The following is a 23,615-nucleotide window of genomic DNA, read 5'->3' as shown; positions in this document are numbered from 1 at the left end:
CGTTTTATTTCCATTATTGAAATAATTCTTTCCTTATGAATAGCCTGTGAAACATGAGCAGCTTTCGGTCTTAACTCTTACCTTACTGGGTTAGCATTTTCTTTTCGATAAGGCATCTTCTGCATGCCATTCTATTTTAATTTGAAATTTTTTTAGGTATTTCTGATATAATAGGTACAGAATTCCATAAGCTAAAAAAGAACGTAGCATGACTATAAATAGTTTCTGGGAAGACTGGTGTTTTTACAATTATCGGGTGATTCGAGTGTTGGTTTTATACTTGGTGTGGGCGCGGTTGTATTGAGTAATCGTCGTATTTCTGGTCGTGTACAAACAGATAGTGAACTAATTTCACAGAATCCTATCTTTAACTGGTCGAAAGAGCTGCAGTGATCGAAGCTAGGAATTTTATTTAATCAGATAATCTGTCTTTTGTTTGTAAATATTATTATATTGATATTTTCATTTAAGAAATAAATAATTAAGATCAGTGAGTTAATTATTATGAAGATAGATTTCTAGGTAAGGGCTAGGAATGGACCTGGCCCCCCTTGAAATTTGGGCTGATCCCTTCCCTTTATTTAATCAGATAATCTGTCTTCTGTAAATATTATTATATTAATATTTTCATTTAAGAATAAAATAATTAAGATTAATGGATCAATTATTATAATGGTAGATTTTTAGGGAATGGTTAGGGGTGAGCCTGGCCCCCTTAAAATCTGGACTGACCTCTTCTCTTTATTTAATCAGATAATCTGTCTTCTGTAAATATTATTATATTGATATTTTCATTTAAGAATAAAACAATTAAGATCAGTGGGTCAATTATTATAAAAGTAGATTTCTAGATAGGAGCTAGTAGTGGCTCCCCTGAAAATCTAGACTGACCCCTTCCCAAAATGATCATTCTAAAATTAGAAAATTTTAATCTGGAGTGAAGATGTCATCGAATTCGAACCTCCTTGCAGAGTATACTTTGATCCCATCTGTACCCTGAAGACACAAAGCTCCAACCTGAAACTCCCACTGCAATGTATTAAACGCGGTATACTCAGTGCCTAAAGTATTCATGCACACAGGGCGCAGATATGTAGGAAGTGATTCCTATCGTGTAGTGTGAAATTTATATGGAAAAATCTCGAAGAAGACCAACGATGCTGACGGTCAGGGCCGATGAGCATCGGTTCAACGATCGTTCCGCGAGCGGCTCTTGATTTATGCTAGCACCACCTACATAATTCATATATCTCAGATACAGTAACAGTTCGAAGGATGTGTGAAGCCTTCGTGGCAGGAAGTTTTGCTTAGGATCAACAACGATCTTGGCCCGCTTTCTCTTCTTCGCTAATGAACAAAGCGATTTGCATACACCATTCTCTGATTAGTAATTATCAGTCCTTTCTATTGTTAGGATGCATTTACCAGAAGTCTTGGAATTTCTTTTCCATTAGTGTTATTCAAGACATAAGTAGATCCAAATTTAATTTTGTGCTGCCACAATATTGACAAAATAATGTTACATTCATTGGTGTAACTAGGAAGTGGAGGTGTTTGAAAAGTTTCAACATCATCTTCACTTTTTAAAATAGAACTATGTACTCTATAGGTCAATCGAAACGTCCTTGTATTCTCTACAACAAAGTATTAAGGCACTTGGGTCGAAAATTAATTAGTTTAACATATATCTTATTGTTAGAGAGAGACCTTCAATTTCTCCCAGTCTCTCCCTAAGATGTCTTCTGGATCGATGAATTTTCGACCCAAATACCTTAATACTTTTCTATAGAAAATTAAAAAACGCTGTTTTTAAATGTAATACATAAAATTTTAGGCGCTATTTATTGATAATCCATATGACATTCAATGTATTAATAAAAATATAAACATATAAACGATACATGAAATCACAAAGGTCATAAATTCGATAAAACACGTAGCCATCAAAGTGTTAATAGCCTTCTCGAGTTTTTATTTATTTATCTCACTGTGAAAAAAAAAAATGATTCATCACATTATCACATATACATAGTTTAACTTGTAATTACATAAAAATCAAACACGTGCTTTGATTTGACGTTGCTTCAAGTAATTGGAATCATAATTTTCTCTTTTTTTCTCCAATTTTTATAATTACAGTATTTCTACAGCCGGAGATGATTGGCAGTAGTTTCTTGAGGAATTATTAAAACACGAAGCGGTTATTGTCTGTGCCGGTTTTTTTTTCTCTGTTCGAAAAGTTTGCATAAACGGATCAGGTAGAAGCTAAGTATAAATAATATAGAATAAAGGAAACTGGTGTTAAGACAACCGTCTATTGTTCAACCGCTGTTGCATTATCGTGACGCATGTAATCCAATATTTCCTTGTAATTTAAACTGTTCTCGTCTGTAGCTACGTATTGCACGATGAAGAGGTGATTTCTCACCGTGATGTTGCCACCTTCTCTCGTTGCAGTTTCCTTTCGGTTTGCTCCATTTTGGCAAGAGAAACGTTTTAAAAAAGAAAAGAAATGAGATTAATTTCTTTACTGTTCTTGGCTTTCAAAAAATGTAAAGAAAATTCTGGGATACTTATCAAAGGCTCTATTTTGTGGTTGTATCAACGGTACGCCCTTTCCAACTAGTTTCGTATCAATCCATCAGAAGCAAAGCCGACTGTTAAAGTCTAAATTGCTTCGAAAGTCAGCCTGAGCGTAGGAACGATGAAGCGCGGGCAGGAATAATCTAAATCTAGGTGGAAAAGCTGAAGGAGAATTAATGATGGAAAAAGGGGATGGGCGAATGCTTTCCGTCGCAATGAAGTCAACGACGCGAACGAAAGACCGAACTCAGCCAGCACGAGACGAAACGGTCGGGGTAAAATAGGAGAAATACGATGGGGTGAAGAAGAGGGTGGGATGGAAACCTACGCAGACGTGGCGCAGGTCATTGCACTTGCATTTAGCCACGCACATTCAGACAGAGATTCAAAGACTTTTGCAAAGATTTCTCGCTAAAGTTTTCTTCTAATTGACAACAAATTGCAAAAAATAGAGAATTTCACTGTGGACCAGTTGTTCTTTGTAGTTGGCAACCAGCCATTTGTACTAAGAATATTAACCGCGGTGTTATCTAGCCATATTTGGCAAACTTGAAACTTCAAATTGATATATCTTAAGCGTTATTTCTCCATACTTTTATCTCATTAAATTAGCTCCATTCTAACGTTGTCAATTTCTTCGTTTCAGACGTCGGATTGAAACGCGCCCACCACATCCTGCTGCAGTGGGCAAAGTACTCAGGATCAAAGGATAACATCACGGTGATCGTGGTCCTGTTAACGCCAGCCAGCGAAATCGCAGCAAGGCCCAGATACGTCCATCCGTACTACCTTCCGAAAGTGAATGATATACTGGAGGAAATGAACTCGAAGGATAAACCGGTGCAACGGGACATCGAGTACGCGCACAACGCGATCAAGTCGAACGTCCTTAAACAGACGATGATCTCGCAAGATCCGTGCGATCACGAGGACGCCGACATCCTGGAGGCGAGCAACGGGAAACACGAGAACGGTGACGCTGACTATGACTACTCGGACCTGGGACCGGAGACGAACGTCGACGCCATCGACGACGTCCCGACGATGACCGTGAAAAACCTCTCCTATGAATTCTACAAGAACAACGACGACGACGACGACGACGACGACGACGACGATGACCACGGACTCGACAAAGACTCTAACCTCATGGATGACATGGACGTTGACGAATCGACCAACGACGTTGCTCGTCATCCGTTCATGGATAACAATCTGCACGAACACGAGGACGAAAACGATGAAATTATGGCACCCAAAATGGTCCAGGACGAAGCTCCCGAGAGGATCGACGAGGAACTTCGAGAAGAAATAAGCAACGAAGTTCGTAGATCCTTTGAAAAGAATCTGGATCAAGAAGAAGTGTTAATTAAGAAAGACGATCAGATTGAGGATTCGCGGGATGCGGTGGACGAGGCTGGACCGATAGACTATGACGACTCTCCACCATCGCCGCAGGCTAACAGTAAGTGTGAACTACAAAGTAAGCCGCGTTTCTATGAACGGTCCGTACCCTGTTGGATCTTCAGGTGTGCCTATCTGCTAGGCAAGTTTGTTTTCCTCAGTTTCGTCTCCGTATATGATTTTTCAAACTTTTGAACTGAATTCAGGGGATTCTTTGGATGAATTTTTTATTATGACTCGAATGATTCAGGTTGGCTTATTATTCTAATCAGAAATTGATGAAAAATATAGGACATAGGGCACATCGTTTATAAATAAGAAATAAGTCTTACAATTTCTGAAGTTTGCAAAGTTTGATGGAAGGAGCAATTTTAGGGTGCTAGAGGGGTAAGAGATTGTCTTATCACTGACTTCTGTCGTTAGCTTTATAGGAATAGCTACAGGCACTAAATTAGAAATTAATTCATAAATCTTTCATTAAAAAAGAGAATTGATTCTAATGTAAGTATTGAATAGATTTGTCTTGAATCGATAAGGTGATAGGCGAGGACATTTTCAGGACCTTTCGAAAATTTCAAGTGTAATAACTTTCCTCTGTTCAAAGTGTTGCTAGTTCTTTATATCGGAGAGGCCCACTTTCCGTTGCCTTCGGCTTTCACCACCTTGTGCCAGTCACTGCACTTCCTGCACTAATTGTCATCCACCTCGCAAAACTGCCAGTCTTTATCCTAGACCGAGGCCTTTTTTTACTGCTTCCTTTCTTGAGACCATTTGTTAGAAATTTCATGTTTGATTTATTGGAGGATGACTTTGCATCATTCGATCAATCTTCCATGCCAATCTTCTATTACCTATTTTAACATATTCATATAAAAAAAAAGATGCAATTTGATATAAAGTGTTTTCTCAAAAACGTTGAGAAACACGTTTGATAGATAGGTAAGAGAGTAGCGGAAACCGGCGATAGCAGTAGGCCTAACAGTACTTGCACTTCCGGTTTATCTTTCGCGAAACGCACGGTTTTCGTCCGAGCTATTCTCGAGTGAATTCCCATTAAGGAATTTCCCATTGGGTTGTGATAAATGTTATTAAAAGGTTCTTGAAATAAATTCAAATAATGGTAAAAGTCTGGGAAGGATATCAGGGGAGAAAAAAGAGGGTGGTTAAGAATTGTAATAATTCTTTCGTCAGAACATTTAAAGTCGAGTTTGAAGGGGAACACGAGACAGAATATTTCGGTTGCTGTGCAACAGAGAAACATTACCAAGTGTTTTCTTCGAAGCTGTGTGCGATATTAAAAAAGGAGAAGTGTCGTGACACTTACGTGCCAAAGAAGCCACGTATGCTGCTCATGCATGCGCGTAGTTATTCACTGTACCACGCCCCTCTTTTTCCATCCATCTAAATTTATCTGGGCATGCAGTCGCAAGGTCGATTTACTTCTACTGTAACCTGCACGAATTTTCTTAACATTTAATTAACAATTTTCAATTAATCATTGGTTGTATTTCTGAGAGAAAATCAAGTTTCACTGAAAATACCTCTTCATTGCTTGTTAATTTCTGGGTTACAGCAAATTTTCTTTTCAAAAATGAAGAAAAATCGTTTTTAGAAACAAAATTCTTATATTTATTTGTATTTTTATTAAAATTATAAATAGCAACGTGTATTGCAATTACAAAGTGTTTTAACATAATTTTAAGCTTTGAAATATTATTTAGGTTACTTTTAGAAGAAAAACTATTAATAGGATCTTATAAGTATTTAACGTATCTCCACTGATAATTGTTAACACGGCGCGCGTGCAAAATTCTCCTTTAAATTTACCGCCAGACAGCAGAAGAATCTCGAATTGTCGCTAACCAGCGCGATTGGTCTGTGTCGCTGGGACGCATTCCGATTGGTGCACGGCTCAGCAGGCATCGACCAATCGCGCGACGTGCCGCGTGGGTCGCCGGGAAGGGGGTTCCGGCAGTTGGCCTCTGAGCTTCGAGCGGTCGTGAGTGTTTGTCGGTTTACGTCGTCATTGTGGTGTTTTCGTGGTAAAAACGCAGTTAAATTCGTGCACAGTGACTTCTGATAATAAATTTGAACTGTTTTCTCTGAAACGTGCGTTGATAAAGCATCTCGATCAAGCTCTATCGACGATTTCGTAGCAGTCAGTGCCAGCGAGAGAGCGTTCTCTAAAGGTACGTTAATCGAACCGACCATGAACGGTCTAGTAGCAAATTTAAATTTGGAACGGATGCCGGCCGGCATTAAATTTTCGCCGGTTGATTTCGTTTCATTCCTCGAATTCCTGATAGCCTTTTCGACGCCTTTCTAGAGGAATGACAAAAGAGTTGATCCGATGGTCAGTCGATTGTTGCGACGTTCGTTTGTTCGCAAAACCGTCTCGACGTTTTCTTGTTTGCCTCGCGAGAGGGCTGGCTTCGTCACGGGCTTGGCTGGATTTCTCAGAAACAAATTCGAACGGTTTCGCGTTGACGCCTAGCCAACATTCGTGATTCTTTTTGTTCGAATATTAATCGAAAGTGAAGAAATTTATTTTTCGTTGTTGCGCATTTCAACGTTCGTTCGATCTCCAGTATTCTCTCGTCAGGTTTTTGGAGGCCAAGCATTCGTATAGTGATGTGCGCGTTCCTAAAATGATTCGTATAAAAAGTTCGACTATATATGTTATTCCCTTCTCCGCGACTACGATGTATGCTACGCACATTTGACGTGTGCATGAAACGCAGGTATGTATTTGCGTTTCACGAATATGCAATGTTTCGAAATCATGCCTCGCCGAAATTATCATACGCTTAGTTTATATTCAAACTCGAGCTTGTTGACCTCTCTCAACAAAATAATACAAGCTAATTTGTTCTGTGCAAAAGTATACAATTTTAAACTGAAATCAATTTCGTTGAATTAATATTTTGTTAACGTGAATTTTGATAAGTTAATGATAAAATTATATCGCTTAATTTAATAGATCTATTAATTGATTAATTTCCTTTGGAATTTGATAAAACTTACATCAAATTAATAAACGTATGATGTTGACAAGTTTCAGCCAAGAATGATTCATAACTGGTTGTTATTTTGATATGCATCAGAGTAGAGATAATTTTAGGGAATATTACGTATCACAATGATTAATGTTATTCCTAAAATTTTTATTAAAATTCAGTAGATGAATTTAATTGCACTTCAAGGAAGAACATTTCATATGAAGTAATAGGTTTTCCCTGTTAAGCCGAGTAGTAGAGGAGGGATTCCCCCACCAGACCCTTCGTTTCTCGCAGTTCAGTGCGGAGGGGTAGGTGTCTACCCCTCGTTTCCTCGCACCTAATAAATAAAAGGGAATCTGACCAGTGGTGGGGAGCTCCTGCCTCCATATTTCCCCTTAACCTATAGAAACCAAGCATACACGTGACTGTACGTGCTTTATTGCAAAAGTAATGAGACTGCAGGTTGTACAATAGCGATTGAACTATGTTTGCCTTCCAGAATCTGAGTTTTCCCATTTTTCACATAACCTATTATTGTTTGTCTATATATCACGATCTATGAACTTCACTGAAATATTCCAGTTGCTTACGTCTTTGAACAGTTTAATTGATAACGAGTAATTATTAGATAAATGAGCGTGGATTAGTGCGTCACGAAAGTTATACTGTAATACCTGTCGATACATTTTGTTGCTCCAAAATAACATTTTATTTATGTACAGTACCACGAATGGTCGACCTCCCGAGGGAGAACGACAATGTACAATATCAATCATAGTGTCCGTTCGTCTAGTGTATTTTGTAATTTCAAATAAATTATTGAATATTCCATAGCTTGTATCAGATGATTATGTTAATTATTTTAACGCTTTTATTAAATAATTAGATTTATGATATTTGCTGCGGTTAAACTTGGACTCCAAAGTCAGTGCTTTTTCACTAGACGAACGGACAATATGATTGATATTGTAGAAGAGGTGATCCCGTATGTAGGAGTCTACCCCTATCACTTGCGTGTAAATGTTGTCGCGCAAAAATTTGAATTTCTTTTATTATTCATATTTCTTTGCTATATATTACATTTTATAATATTTAATAATTGAAAATTCTCCCATAGCGCCATTTTCGCGGGAAAATTTGAATTAATATTTGTTATTATTCATATTTTTAGCTATACATATTAAACTTCATAATATTTAATAATTGAAAATATTATTCGTTTTCTAAATTACTTTCAATATTAATATCTTCAAAATTAATATTTTTTCAATTTCCCTATAGCACCATTTTCTCTAGAAAACCTACCATACTCGTTACTGTACTGGAATAGCTTACGTATCTAAAAGTCAATACAGATAAAATTTTGCAGTTCATTTTGAAGCGTAATCAGGCCGTTTTGAATGCGAGATTATTCAATATCACATTATTCATTGTTCAAGTATCAGAAATATGCATAGTTGGAAATAGAAATGCAGAAAAATGACGGTAGATTTATAAAACACATCTAGGTGTCGGATCTTTTTATCGTTTCACCCGTATTTATATCCTGCATTTTAGCTTACATGCTTGGATAATTAGCGTTTGCGAGCATAATGAATAGGGGTTTCCGCCTTCTGTTGCCAAGTACATTTTTCATATTTCCAGTGCACGTGGTTACGAACAGAGACATTTCTGATAAACTAAACGTGGAAATTGCAAGTGAAAAATTACTAGATAAAAAATAATTAAAAATCTTTAAAATACATTTCAGTTATTGACTTTGAAAAATAATATCGCCTGAATAAAGATCAGAAAATTCACGTCTCTTCTATATGACTGAGGTAAAATACTTCTTCAATCCATCACTTTTTAGTAGTAAAAAGTTAGTTAAAAAATTTACAAGGTTATATTAACACGTTTCATTCGATATCGCTTCCTGAATCGCTTATACTCTGACAGTGGCCGTCCTAACGACAAACGTGTTAACGGGTTAAAAGAAAATTCCAAAATGCTAAGCACATAAGAAACAGACGCATAGGGTATGATATCACATAATCATAGTACGAGGAAAAAAGGGAAAAAAAGTAGTCGACCGTTAAGGGTTAAAAGGTTTAAGTACCACCCCTCCGGGAATGCGTTATATAAGCAGCGTTCACGGTTCGTGCTACTAACCGTATTTTACCGTATTTAAAGCTCGAAAAATGTACCGTCTATCGTTCGATTTTTCTTGTCACAATATTAACGACACCCTGTTTTTTTCTCTCTCTCTCTCTCTCTCGGCAACATAATTGGATGTAAGCTAGGAGGCTTACCTTAAGACTAACCCTATCGTCGAGAGATACTTGGACGCGAAACACGTGTCGTAGGTATACTTACTGCAACGACCGACGGTTTCTGTTAAATAGTGCAAAAATTATTTCTTATACCATCCGTGAAACCAGTCTAAACAGGGCACAAAATTTTATTAATTAAAATATTGAGTCTTCCTTTCTTCATTTTTATTTATTATTATTTTTATACACGATATTTAATCGACATTTAGCAATAGGAAGCTTTGATGCATTAAACTTGTAAGTTTCGAGGTTAAGGCTTATTTTTAATGTGCGATATTTTTTGTGGTAAACTATTTCCTGTAATAATACTTCAGCTCAGATACGGTATTACAAAATCAGTATTCTAATTTTATTAAGAATAAATTAGGTGTAATTAATATTATTAGTTTATAAAATTGTAATTAAAAAATATTACAAATCGCACATTTTTCTACATTGCCATTTTCCCCAGGGATATCTAGGGATAAAACCAGGAATCCATTCACCTTTTCATTTGCAGTCGAACATTATAATTTATTTATTTTCTATTTGCTTAGAACAATTATTTCCTGAACGGTGACTTTCATCCTTATCTAATCTATAATATATCTGATCGAGAAGCCTCGACTCGATAATACTGCAATTTCGAATCGTGCTTTAATGCAATTCGACACTGAATTTGTCATGCGTTATTAAGTCCACGGCTATTCTCTGTCCGTGGAATTCCATACTGTGCATCGAATTGCATTTATAAGTCAGGTGCAGTTAGGAGGAACTGGGCTCTGAATAGCGGCAGTCTTGGTTCGTTTTTTTTTCTTATGTCTCTTTCGCTGCTGTCTGCTGTCGCAGAGTTAAAATTAGCTCCTCTTTGCTCTCTATACGTTGCACCATGAACCGATATTTGTTGCACGGTCAAAATTAAAAAAAGAAAAAAAAAACTAAAGAAAGAAAGGGACGTGGAAGAAAAAAGAACATACGTTAAGAATAAGAGGGAGGATCCTCTTTCGGGGTGAAATCTTCAAGCTTGCTTGTTTTTCTTTCGCTTTTTTGCTTCTTCGATTCGTTCAGTACTCGTCACGGGATATTTTTCAGGATGAGGGCTTTGGTTCTTTTCAAATCTCAAAAGGATCCTCAAACGATCAATATACAATGTATTACTGAACGTAAAAAAAAATTAGCATTATTTAACCTATTTGGTCGGTATCTTTTTCATTTGTTAATAATATATAGCACAGCAAATTTATTTTTCATTATCTTGTCTCTTGTTCTTCGTATTCAGACGTATGGGGTGCGTCGTGTATTACTTAACATATGATGCACATGGTGTGTCTTCAGTTTTCAACGTGTTAGTAATATATAACACGGCAAATTTCTTTTTCATTATCTTGTCTGAGTGATTCTTTCTTTATATGACGCAAGGGGTGCGTCGTCCGTTACATACGACGCACACGGTGTGTCGTCAGTTTTCAACGTGTTAATAATATATAGCACAGTAAATTTATTTTTCATTATCTTGTCTCTTGTTCTTTCTTCATATTCAGACGTATGGGGTGCGTCGTGTATTACATAACATATGACGCACATGGTGTGTCTTCAGTTTTCAACGTGTTAGTAATATATAACACGGCAAATTTCTTTTTCATTATCTTGTCTGAGTGATTCTTTCTTTATATGACGCAAGGGGTGCGTCGTCCGTTACATACGACGCACACGGTGTGTCGTCAGTTTTCAACGTGTTAATAATATATAGCACAGCAAATTTATTTTTCATTATCTTGTCTCTTGTTCTTCGTATTCAGACGTATGGGGTGCGTCGTGTATTACTTAACATATGATGCACATGGTGTGTCTTCAGTTTTCAACGTGTTAGTAATATATAACACGGCAAATATCTTTTTCATTATCTTGTCTTTGAGTGATTCTTTCTTTATATGACGCAAGGGGTGCGTCGTCTGTTACATACGACGCACACGGTGTGTCGTCAGTTTTCAACGTGTTAATAATATATAGCACAGCAAATTTATTTTTCATTATCTTGTCTCTTGTTCTTTCTTCGTATTCAGACGTATGGGGTGCGTCGTGTATTACATAACATATGACGCACATGGTGTGTCTTCAGTTTTCAACGTGTTAGTAATATATAACACGGCAAATATCTTTTTCATTATCTTGTCTTTGAGTGATTCTTTTTTTATATGACGCAACGGGTGCGTCGTCAGTTTTCAACGTGTTAATAATATATAGCACAGCAAATTTCCTTTTCGTTATCTTGTCTGTGATTGATCCTCTTTTCTTATGACACTCGGAGTGCGTCAGTTATTACATAATATATGGACGCATAAGGTGCGTCATATGTCTTCAACGTGAGTTTAACCATTTTTCTCGGAATGGAAAAATAGTATTTTAACCCGTGAACGTGAAAAGCATGTCGCGTCAAAACAACTCGCTAATTAAACAATTGTAAGAGTATGGTGAAAGGAATGCAACGAATAACACTGCGAATCGTGATTCGGAGAAGCAAAGCGAGAGAGAAAAAAAAGTATTCAGGTTAAAATACTTGCAGCCAAGAGGAAAACTTCGTGGGAACAGAGATCTTGAAAGTTGCACGGGGAGATCGTTGGAACGGATTCGCGTTGGTGGTAAAGGAAGGTTAGAATTAGGAACGGGTTAAGATACTACGTTCTCCGCGTGGGTTGCCCTTTTTTTGGCATCCCTTTAAGCCTGTTTCTATGTACGTTTCTGGCATCTAGAAGCTTCGATTGCATAAAGCTGCTGCTTTTCCCCCCGGTATTTTATTACATAAATATTTAACAACCGAGTCAGCTTTGAAATTTTCTATCTGAGAATCGCTGGATGGGATTGTAGAAAGAATTTTATGGGCAGTTTTGTAGAATTATCGTTAGTTGGTGATAAGAATTTATTTGTGAAGCTGCTGGTCGCTTTTCCAGAAGAGATAATGGGGGTTTTATGGCACAATAGAGAGCCTTGTACTCTATCAATTTTTTTCTAGAATTCCATAACCTTAAAACATGCTTCTTTCTATATTTTTTACGTACTTAAACGTTATATAGGGTGCTCCAGAGTTTAACAAAGTTTATAAATAAAAATAAAAATGTTACGTTAAGATAAGTCCTGAAGCATTGAAAAATAGAAAGTACGTTTAATTTTCTGTTTTGAAGTACTAGAAATGACATAATTTTTAAAAGAGTGTGAAATGTTGAAAGTACTAATAATAATGACTACAATTAGGTTAGAAATTAAATGTTTTAAGTTCAAAGCGTTTTAGTATAAGTATATTTGCATGATTTTGAATCAGTATCTATATACACAGAATATATTTACAGCTGTAACAATCATTACAAAAAATATTAATTTTTATTGAACTATTTAGTAGATAGGTAGTGATATTTATAGACTAGAATGCAACTGTGACCTGAAATAAACGATTGAACGAATATTTACAAATAAAATGTATTAATTTCAATATATCAGAGTTATAATTTTTTTTTAAATATTCGTACTCTCTTTCGAGTAACCCAGATTTCCTTTTACGTCCTTTTATCATGAAAATTCTCATTATTCATTAAATCACAGTTCGTTGCATTGTTCATCGGTTTCAGTTGCTTCTTTCACTTGTTAAAAATATAATGTTCATTAAAAAAAAATTTTCAAATATTTTTTATTCACTAATATCAATTTCACATTAATCATTACTTTATAGAATTACATAGAATATTTAAAAAATAGGATAAATGTCTCTAATTACAAATTTAGAAAACACAACTGGACACATTTTTTGTGCCTTGAAAACCACCCCTAAAATCAACTGAAATGATAGGATTGTGGTTAGTTTTAAAAGGGTTAATAGCATCTCAAACATTCAACGTACATGTGTACACCATCGATCATGCACCCTCTTGAAACATTTCACAGCTAAAGGGTTAATAAATCCGGTATCACCCAAAAATTTCTGTTCTGGATCATAACCTCCCCTAACTCATCAATCGTATCCCCCTGAAAGTCAACCTGGAGACCCACCCTCGATTCCTGGAGAGGGATGGGTCCATCAACGAACGACGATGGCAGCCAGAATGGGAGCATGGGGAAATTCATGGAACACCGGTTGCTCCGACATGAAATTCCCTGCACCGGTGGTAGGTAGTGATGGGCAGTCAAGACAAACACCATGAATTAATATATAATACAATATTTTTATTTTTTTTCTCTATCTCAATATTTAAGTTACAAATTACAAAATAAAAAATTCGAAGGGTGCCTTAAGTTACATATTTATTCTAGTAACTTAATTTTCTTTATATACATCAATAAAACAAGGGGTTAAATTTTAGTGGTTTAATATCTTTTTTTCCCTTGTCTAAGTAATAAAGAAATAATTCTAAAATCCTCGGTTCCTAACAAGAATCATAAAAATAAAAGGCTTAGATTGTTAAATTATGGTGTCTCAAGATTAATTTACCTTTCCCTATGTACACCAACATAAAAAATTTACTTTTTAGGATACGTAATCTTCTAAAGTAAAGAGTTTGCGTGTATTTTAGTATCACGGTTTTCTCTGTTCCGACGTTTATGGTAAGGGTTGAAGGTGTTAATTTCTAATGAGTCAGCGTGGGTATTAGAAGTGAGGCTACATCAGGGTGAGTCAGGTTGTGGAAAGCAGCAGGACTAACCGCAGGAGCGGCGTTCCTGTCGGAGATGAGGTGCGACTGTTGCTATACGGTACGGTACAGGTGGGTGGTGGCAGGTCCGTCGAGGAAGGGGGTGTTCCGGGGACCTCTAGACTAGATCGATAATGCATCTCTTGGCGGGCGTAGTTCCTCTTAGTCGGCGGTGATCGCTCCTGCCATTGGGGCCATATCCTACTCGTTTCCTGCTGAAAGTACGTGTGAGTAACCCGCGAGAGTATTGGCGAACCAACAAACGGAACCGTGTCCCGCTACAGAAACGAGTTTTAAGTATTTGCTCGACAGGCCGGACGCGGTTTTCTAGCGTTTTTCTGCACCGAAGGAAAAAGGTGGTGTGCTGCGATCGAAAGTCAGAGGTAGAAGTGAATCGATTGCTCTCCGATTATTCTTTACTCTTTTTTATCCTCCCTCCCTCCCTGCCTTCTCTCCTTTTCAACATCTTTTTTTCACGCGTTTCTTGGTGCTCCTTTTCCTTCCGACATTGAACAGCTTGGTTACGTTCTTCGAATGTTCGTGGAACATCCTTCTGGTTTTTCAAGTGATTCTCAAGTGGTCAAACATATGCAATCAGTTTTTCGTATAGTGCTGTTTGTTAAATTTTTAGATTTCTAGAAAGGTGAAAATTAGAGACATTTATTTGGGGTATTGCATCAGTAGGGGTAGGTTCTGTCCATTGCAGGCACATTACGAAGATTCTGCAGTGGTTCTGTTGGAAGGGGTGCCATCCTTATAAGAAATTCATTGATTCATTGTGAAATTAGTGGAAAAAGAAGTTATTAATTATGAATTAAAGAATAGTTGAGTTTAAATATATTTATCTTTTCCAGAACCTCTTCAGCATGCACTGATCCAGGAAGCGGATAATGTAGCGGACAGCGAGGATTCCGAGGACGAGTGGAATTACTATCGCGTTGATCCTAACAAGGAGAAAGATTCCGCTGCGCCCGTTGACGAGGTGCAGGAACCAAAGAACGAGGAAGACGAAAGTGAGAGCCCGAAACTTGCTGTAGAAGAAGAAAGCGAGACCCGAAAACTTGCTGTAGAAGAAGAAAGCGAGTGGCAAAAAATTACTGTAGAAGAAGAAAGCGAGTGGCAAAAAATTACTGTAGAAGAAGAAAGCGAGAGCCCAAAATTTGCTCTAGAAGACGAGCCGAAAATCCAGTCTGAGGAGATAGAGGAAGAAGTTAAATGCGAAGGTCCGACAGAGGAGTCACCGGAGCTTATTAACACAGAGGTACGTTTTCATTTTATTTATTTATTTTTTTCAAACTATAAACTTTGGCTCTCATTTCTAATAAAAAATGCTTCTCATAAATAGATTAGCGCCGAAGAGGACAAAGCAAAAGAATCAGAATCAGAAGAAGTGAAAGAGGAAGAAAAAGAAAAAGAAAAGGAGGAAGAAGACAAGCTTTCAGTAGAAGAACAAGACAAATTAAAAGCTATGGATTTTCCGCTGAATCCTGACGCGGCCGAGTTCGTACCAGTCTCGCCGCAGTTCACGGGAACACCGATGAATCTCGGAGATTTTCCCGTTTCTGGCTCACCTTTCAAGCAAGTCTCACAGATGGACGACATACAAGTGCCCACCCAGAGTGAGTTCGAGAAAGAAGTATGCCAGCGACCGAGGGAGGTCGAAAGCGAGGATAAAGAATACCAAAACGGGGACCAGGTTCAGCCAAACACCGATCTTGTGGACTACATGAACGATCGACAGAAGGCAGCTAGTTTCATCAACACTTTGGACGACTCTGAGATCTCGTCGACGAAAGCAGAATACGGCGACACGTCCGTCAGCTTTTTAACAACAACGGAATTTCATAGAACAGGGATATCCGCGGTGGATGAGTCGTTCTCGAGCTCCGAGCGCGACTATGACATCGCCAAAGATCCCATGGCTATGTCGTTCACACCTAGCGACCTTCAAGCGGCTTTCGATAATAAAAGTGTTGATCTAAACGCCGTTCACAATCTGAGCAATTCCGATTTGGATGAGAAGAACGGCAGTATGCAGAAAGAGGATGAGGACGAGGAGGAGGAGGAAGAAGAAGAAGAACTTACGAGTAAATCACCAGAGCCACAACTTGGAACTGCGAATAATTTGGAATCCCACGAAGATGAACAATTACCGCGCGAACCAGTGGTCCCGGAAGAGTCCGCGGAGCTCGTGAACCTGTCCTTGCAACAAGAGGAGAGCGAAGCCACCTTCATTGAGCACACGGACAAACCACAGCCACTTACCGACTTGTTAAGCTTGCAAACAGAGTCTTCCCCGATTGAGCAACAAGAAATCTCAAAGGAAGATCATTCTCCTTTGACAGAGAATTATTCTGGAGAATTTGAATCGGAAAAGGAACCTATTTCCGTCGATAACGAACAACCTCTGTCGCCTTCCAGCGTCGACATAGATGAAACGAAACCTATCGACGAGGCCAGCGAGGATGCCGCTCTTCCATCAAGCGATTTACAGAAGGAAGCTTCTACGAAAGAAACCAATACACCTTCTTCCTTGTCGCCAATCCCAGACGTGATAGACAGCGAAGTCCTGGCTTCGGTGGACGACACAGATATTCCTCACACACCAACGCAGTTTTCGTTGCACGCGGATGCTCCGGAATTCACACCAAAGGAGCAGTACAACTACCACCTGTACGATATGGAAACTCGCGAAGTTTGTAGATCTCCAATAGAAACCGAAGATATTTGTCAAGCAACACCCATGCAAGCTAGCGACGTTTATCAAGCACCTCCTGTTGAAAGCTGTGTGTATCAACCATATTCTACGGAAGCTGGCGATGCTTTCGAAGCTAGCCAAAACTTGCAGCATTTCAGTGCGGATATCCAACCCGAAGAGAAAGAGAAGATCGTTGAACCCGTAGCCACAAAACCAACAGAAGGAAACTTGCTAGACTTTACCGAAGAACGACAAGAAGAGGTTTCCGTGAAAGATCAAATAGCGGGCGAGTTAACGCCACCTCTTTCTCCTCGCGAAGTTGAAGAAAAAGTGTCGGAAAACATGGAGGATCTCCTTTGTCCTATGCAGCCTACCAAACCAAAGGTTGAGGTAATCGAACCAAAGGAGGAGGGTCCGATGGAAGCAGATGTTTTGGAAACCAAGCCAGAGGAAGAAATTGAACCAGCAAAGGAAGCTGGTCTGAACTTGTCCGAATCCATGCAAGAATTCACTGGGCTGGAGCAACAATTACAGCCTAAAGCAGAAGTTCCTGAACCGTACGTTGTACCAGAAGTTCAAGAGGAGATCCCACAGAAAGAGGAACCGAAAGAGCAGATAGAGCCAGTGCAGCAACCTGTAGAATCTATAGTCGTAGAAGAGGAATGCAAAGTAGAGGAGAAGAAGGAAGTTGAACAAATTCCTTCATTAATGCCAGAACCTGAAATAGAGAAGGCTGTAGAAGCCGTAGAGACTGTACCGGCCACTGAGGCTACGGAGACTGTAAAAGTCGAGGAAGCCTCAGAAAATAAAATCACGGAAACAGCCACGGTTGCAGCAGCGGCGACCGCAGTCGTCGTGGCAGCTGCGACTACGACGCAGAGCAAAGCGAAGACCAAAACTACCACTAAACCAACGAAGACAGCAACTTCAAAAACGACTACACCGAAATCCACGCCAACGTCTCCATCGAAAGCTGCAATCTCCTCGCCAAGAACGTCTTCTACGACAGCAAAGAAGTCGACGACGACCACGGCGTCTCGTCCAAAGGACCTAGACGCTCCTAAGAAATCTACGGTCTCTAGCACGGCTCTCAAAACATCAACTCCGAAAACTGCTTCTAAAGTGACCGCCACCGCTTCCGCGCCAAAGCTAACAGCCAGGACAAGCACCGGCACTACGGCCAAATCAAAAGCCACAACAGTCTCAAAAACGACCACCACTGAGAAAAAGGCTACGGCAAACGGCGACGTGAAACCTCTCAGCAAACCAGCCGCGTCCAAACCTCCCAGCAAGACATCATCCGCGACCAAGACCACGCTAGTCAAAGCATCGACCACGCGAACGTCCACTGCAACGACGACATCTAAACCAAGACCCGCTACAGCCACCACGAACACCAAAACTAACACTACTGCCAAATCCTCCACAATGACAACGACCACCGCGAGCAGCGCCAGACCTAAAACAGCACCATCCGCAGGAAGCACGACGAAGATGACCGCTCGTACGTCCACTTCGAAGACCGTCATGATCGACAAGCAAGTGAAAGAAACGGCCAACAAACAAATCTCAATGGCACGCACGAGTACCGTCACCAAGACCCGTCTGTCCACCGCCAGCACTACCACCACAACAGTGAAACGCGCGTCCTCTACAACGAAAACCTCTACGGCAGCATCTCCGATCAAAAAGACCACGACAGTGACAAAAGTGTCCGGTAAAACGTCCACAGGCGCTAAGACGCTAACCGAGAAAGGGAAGGTCCTTCAAAATGGCGTCTCTGAAAAAGTAGAGATCAGCACGATCATCGACGACGTACCCAAGAAGGATCTCTCCCCTGTAATCGCTCCGAACGACAACCAGCTGATCATGAGCTCTGATTGAATGATCGGCGATAACCGGGGTCGGGTTCGATCTTTAGTTTTTATGTCGTTCGTCGATTAAAAAAAAAAAAGTCATTCTTCGCGAAATAGGAGCATGAGGATCCACTAAGAAGTAGTTGATTAGGGATTATATAACAAACCGGAAGAAATTTTTACTATAATTAGCGTAAACTATGAAATATAATATATTAATGTGTATATGTACCAGTTAAAAGTAACGAATCCGTTTATATCTGTATTGGCGGGATGCGAGAGTGAGTGGTTAGAGTGAATGGATACGAGTGAATAAGAGGGAGAGAATGCACGCGTAAGAAAGAACATAACCTAAAAAACAAAAACAAAATATATATACTATATCGCTTTTTGACTGCTTCGGTCGTCTGGAAATATAGATCGTGTCTCGCTGGAAGGAAGTTGGAGGACGAAAGACAGGAAGAGAGAAATAGAATATCGAAGATTGTTTTTGTAAATAAATTGGACGCGCGTTTCCAAGTGGTCTCCAAGATTCGGGAGATGTCCAGGTGGTGCTGTTAACTGGCCTGTTAAAACAACAGAAGATGAGCAAAAGAAACAGGTCCAACGAGAAGCCGGAAGATAGAAGAAAAAAAAAAAGATAATAATTCAGGTTCCAGAGGGAGATGCGTTGACCGTGCGAGTCGATTTCTTAATATTAATTCTTAAACGTAAAACACACGAAGCTGGACGGTCTTTTTATACTTTTTAATTTTATATGTGCATTATATTTGATAATGATTAATCGCCGTACGTTTTATGGAGCAGAACTTACAACACACAAACACGAACACATCTACACGTACCTAAGGAGACAAGGAGGACACGAACACTTCCACACATGCGAATGATAAGTACCATATATATTTATTTTTTCTTTTTTGTTTGTTCCTATTCCGAAGTTGAGTATACTGCGAGAGAATATTAAAAAGAAACTCGACATTAATTGATACCATTCTTATGTATTCTCTATTCATCTATGTACAGCACTTTTATGAGTTAATGTGATACAATATTATATTAAATAAAGTTCGAACAAGTACGAAATAAAGAAACAACTTGTATCTGTACGAGAGAAAGAGAGAGATAAAAATCACTGGATCGAAATGATTGATAGGCAGATAGATTATCGGAGAGAAAGGAACCGGAAGTGGTAGGAGGAAGTAGATTTCCCCCTTGTAGGATCATTTCGTTTGCCAGTTTTTAAAAATGTGACTGATTTTTAAACTCCTACAACAAATATTCGATCTTTACTGCCAACTAAACGATACGAATAAAGAAACTGAGAGTTTATAAATAATTATGACCAAACCACAGTTTACTACCAAAAAGAAATGAAAAAAGAAAAGAAAAAAAAATGTTGACTGCATAATAGAACACCTAATATCGAATCTTTTTTTTTTATTCTTCATTTTAACATTGTGCATATTAATAAAAAGTTTGTCTTTGTTTCTAAATACAGAAAAGTACTTAGTTTTGTATACGCATCCAATGATTTATTATCGTTTATATTTAATAATTTATAACGCAAGAGCCTTTTATATGATGCTATTTAAAATTTATATTTTAGAAAATCGACAAGATAAAAGAACAATTGATAAGCTTAGAAACATTCGGACGAATCTAATAATCGAATTACACATTTGTTGCGTTATTATTAGCTTCTTAAATAAATACTAATAATAAATACTAAGTGATGACTCAGTTCATTGTACCCGATTTTCAGTATGCTTGAAGCTCTTATAAACGATGATAATGAAAAATAAAAAGATTAGCTGTAGTTGTAAAAAAGATTTTTATTTTTAATTAATATAGGAAGAAGATGCTAATTGTTTATCTAATTGCCTTCATGTTTAAAGCCTCTTGTATGTACGTACTGCCTTGATGTCGTTTTTAGTCGTAGACAAGTGCTGAAAAATAAAAATCATTAGATTAATAATTTTCAAAATTTAGTTCTGGTAGAAGTTCATGAAGATACTAAAATAATTTTACAACTCTTAATCCAATTTTTTTATTAATTGTACTTACAACTTTCATTCCAGAGTCGGTGAATTCGTAGACGCGTATAATTTTGGTGCCATCACCGGCATCTGTTGTCACTTTGAAAGCGTTGCCTTCCAACACAGCTACACTCTACAAACAAGTAATACAAATTTCAATTACCGCTCCACAGTTAACAAGATTATCAACAGAAGGAGATTACCATCATAAAAGAAGATTTCAAAGTTCAAATTTTAATTTCCAAAATTTTCAAACTTAAAATACATGACTGATTATCACAGAAGGCTTACACCCAAAAATTATCAAAGTATCTTATCACTGATCTGTTAACCGGCTGATTTTTGAAAGGAAAATGATTTCCTTTCTGCATTTGTAATAAAAAAATAAACATACATAAATTAATTTTGTCTGCAACAAATGTAGATGAAAAATCATTTGAGATGGTGAGTTAACAAATTTAACATTATTCGATATTCGAATGTTCAGCTTACTATGCTATAAATTACAATATACTGCAGGCAAAATGAAGTCAATTGCCCTTGGGGCTACCACTATAATCAGCCCCTCGAGTTCAATGACCGAACTACAACCAACTATAAAATCATGATCGAGAAACAATTTTATCTAAAATCGGTAATAAGGAAAACCTTAGTAAATTTCAAATTAATTTGGGGGATGATAAATGATAATGCACGACAAAAAATTTGAATTTAATTTTTTCTTTTCTTAAAATTACTTGGATATCTGTAGTAGAGATTACAAATACATTTATTTTAAATACCGATATATTATCCCAACAAATGTTATTGAAATCAGAAAGGACCACTCCTTAGGTTATCCTTATAAAAACCGCGCGAATTTCAAATTTCATTTAGCGAACGTTAAACTAACCTGGAATTTGCGATCGAAAGCGGGTAATTTCTCCTCGAACGGTTCGTTCAGTTTGAACGAAGACGTGCTACTCTTGCTATCAGACATAACAACGATATTCCATTGATCACCGTTGTTCGTGATTTCAACGACTGGTTTCGATTGTAGTATTGGTCCAGCCAGATCGGGATGGCCAGAGGCTTTCAAAAACTCTTCGAAGTTCTCGTTGGAGACGTGTTGGTACTTTCCTACGATCTGCACCATCTTCGAGTTAGGTATTCTTCTGTGCACACGAATGAACAAAATTCGACACGTTTAATGTAGCTGTTGCTAACGGCAAGTTACTGGTCCCCGAGTATGCAGCGGCTTTTATAAGATCATCGGGGAGTACTTGTGCGTAATACGAGTATGTGTATGTGTTCACACACCCGTATCGAACAATCTATGATCGGTCCGAACAAGTGTCGAACGGATTATCGTCAACCGGCCGGCTGGTCAACGGTGCCACGATTTCGCTTTATCATTTTACGTCTCGCTTCTTTAGTCCACCTGTAAAATGCTAGATTACTGTAAGAAGAAAATTTGAATTTAAAAACGATTGATTTTACGAATTGTAGGTTATATTTTCCATCGTAATCGGTAGGGAATAGGAATTATCTACATATTTAATCGAATGAGTACTTCTTTCAAAGAAGTACCAAGTCATGTTTGTGTATTCAGATTCCCGAATTTGAAGAGATGATAAATGTGGTTAGTCAGTATTTCGTCGTAAAGCGAAAATGACTTGTCATTGACACGTAACGTGGAACCCCATACATTTGCTGCTCCATCGAACCCCCATAAAAAAGCATGCTCGTTACACGATATGTCGATTGTAATTCTAATTCAAATAACTACTTTAACTAGACAATTAACGTTGCACATTAGCAAATTGGACCAACGAGTTGTGATTGATGATTTAGATTGTATGGAACGGAGAAAGACGGAAGCAAGCCGGTACTTCATTCTTTCTCTCAAATTTTGAAAGGATCGACCCGGATATCTTTTCATACACATTTTGTAATAATTAATGATCGAACCCGATTTCGTGTGATCATTATTGTATAACTTTAAATGGTGAATTGGTGGTTGGACAAAATAAAGTGATTTTTTCAGATAACCTTAAAGGACCGATTATGAATCAACGTGCACTTTATTCCAGTTAGTTTATTCCCCACAATAACGTGATGTCTGTGATTTTAATAAAGCGCGTAGGAGAGGCGAGTATTGGTATGTATATGAATTCAAGTCAACGCGCGCGCTTAATCGTCAACCATGGCCTGCGTTGCTGAGCTACATTCAATGCACTCGTCGAGTTATTTATTGCATCGGTGCACCGATTCTAATGCACTTTTCTCGTAAGCATATTTCAGAACATGACATTTTTACTATTCCATAGATAAATTGTATTTTGAAAAATGAAAATTTCACGGCTTACAGTACAAAAGCCGTTAAATATGAATTTATGAGGTAATCATAATTTTCGGATATTTTTTATGAATAATTTCTCAGGTTTTGTTTTATAGAAATAGTACATGAAGACATAAATAATTTTTATCTTTCTTTTTATACATAAATATTATATAATTTTTGACTCAGTTTAAAATTTAATACTAATAATTAGTGGACATATTTATTTCTCAAAAAGCTTATCGCGATATCTTTATCGATTCCAAAATTGTGATTCCAAAGATCATTTTTTAATAAGCCTACTTCTATCCGATAGAAACTTTAGATAGGAACCAACATGTTTGTAATAAGCAGCTGACCTTGATGATCATAATCATGCTAATCGCGATCATATCGAATTATCGTAGTGAACTTTGTTACACATCAGTTTTATCTGTCTTATCGATTAGGCCGGTGCAAAATTTTATCGTACCTGTTAGCTGTAACGAAACGTTTCAAGATGTTTTACATTAACTTTTAGCGATGAAAGAAAACAGCATTTGCATATCTGTTGCGCAATGTATATAGATGTAAATTTTGGTTCTAAATTTACACCGTCAATGTCACTTGATTTTTTGTACCATTCATTTATCTCTGTCAAATTATGAATAAATTTTAGTAAGGAAAATCCAGGGATTGTTGAAAGGAACGGTGATAGAATTTATCAACGATCAGGGATCAGTTTTCTCTTTCTTCTTGAGGGATGATTG

The 23,615-nt window shown here is 37.9% G+C and overlaps 2 protein-coding genes across 2 annotated transcripts in view; one reads left to right on the top strand and one right to left on the bottom strand.

Moving 5' to 3' along the window:
- The window catches only part of LOC114881049 (titin), a 56,774-nt gene extending 36,535 nt beyond the window's left edge, over positions 1-20,239 (top strand). The window contains exons 8-10 of the mRNA XM_046286648.1: positions 3,230-4,048; positions 14,808-15,214; positions 15,299-20,239. Coding sequence (XP_046142604.1) covers positions 3,230-4,048; positions 14,808-15,214; positions 15,299-18,535 — 4,463 coding nt within the window. The 3' untranslated portion in view covers positions 18,536-20,239. The remainder of the gene's footprint in view (positions 1-3,229; positions 4,049-14,807; positions 15,215-15,298) is intronic.
- Positions 20,240-20,324: 85 nt separating this feature from the next.
- On the bottom strand, positions 20,325-22,482 carry LOC114881185 (fatty acid-binding protein 12-like). The gene is made up of 3 exons (XM_029197889.2): positions 21,439-22,482; positions 20,575-20,679; positions 20,325-20,456 (listed from the first exon to the last, which is right to left on the bottom strand). Exons 1-3 carry the CDS (start codon positions 21,679-21,681, stop codon positions 20,400-20,402), a joined length of 405 nt encoding a protein of 134 aa, XP_029053722.1. The 5' UTR covers positions 21,682-22,482; the 3' UTR covers positions 20,325-20,399.
- Positions 22,483-23,615: the final 1,133 nt, after the last annotated feature.

The sequence above is a fragment of the Osmia bicornis genome, chromosome 1, assembly GCF_907164935.1.
Source record: "Osmia bicornis bicornis chromosome 1, iOsmBic2.1, whole genome shotgun sequence".
Classification (NCBI taxonomy): Eukaryota; Metazoa; Arthropoda; class Insecta; order Hymenoptera; family Megachilidae; genus Osmia; species Osmia bicornis.
This window is presented reverse-complemented; position numbering and strand designations above follow the sequence as displayed.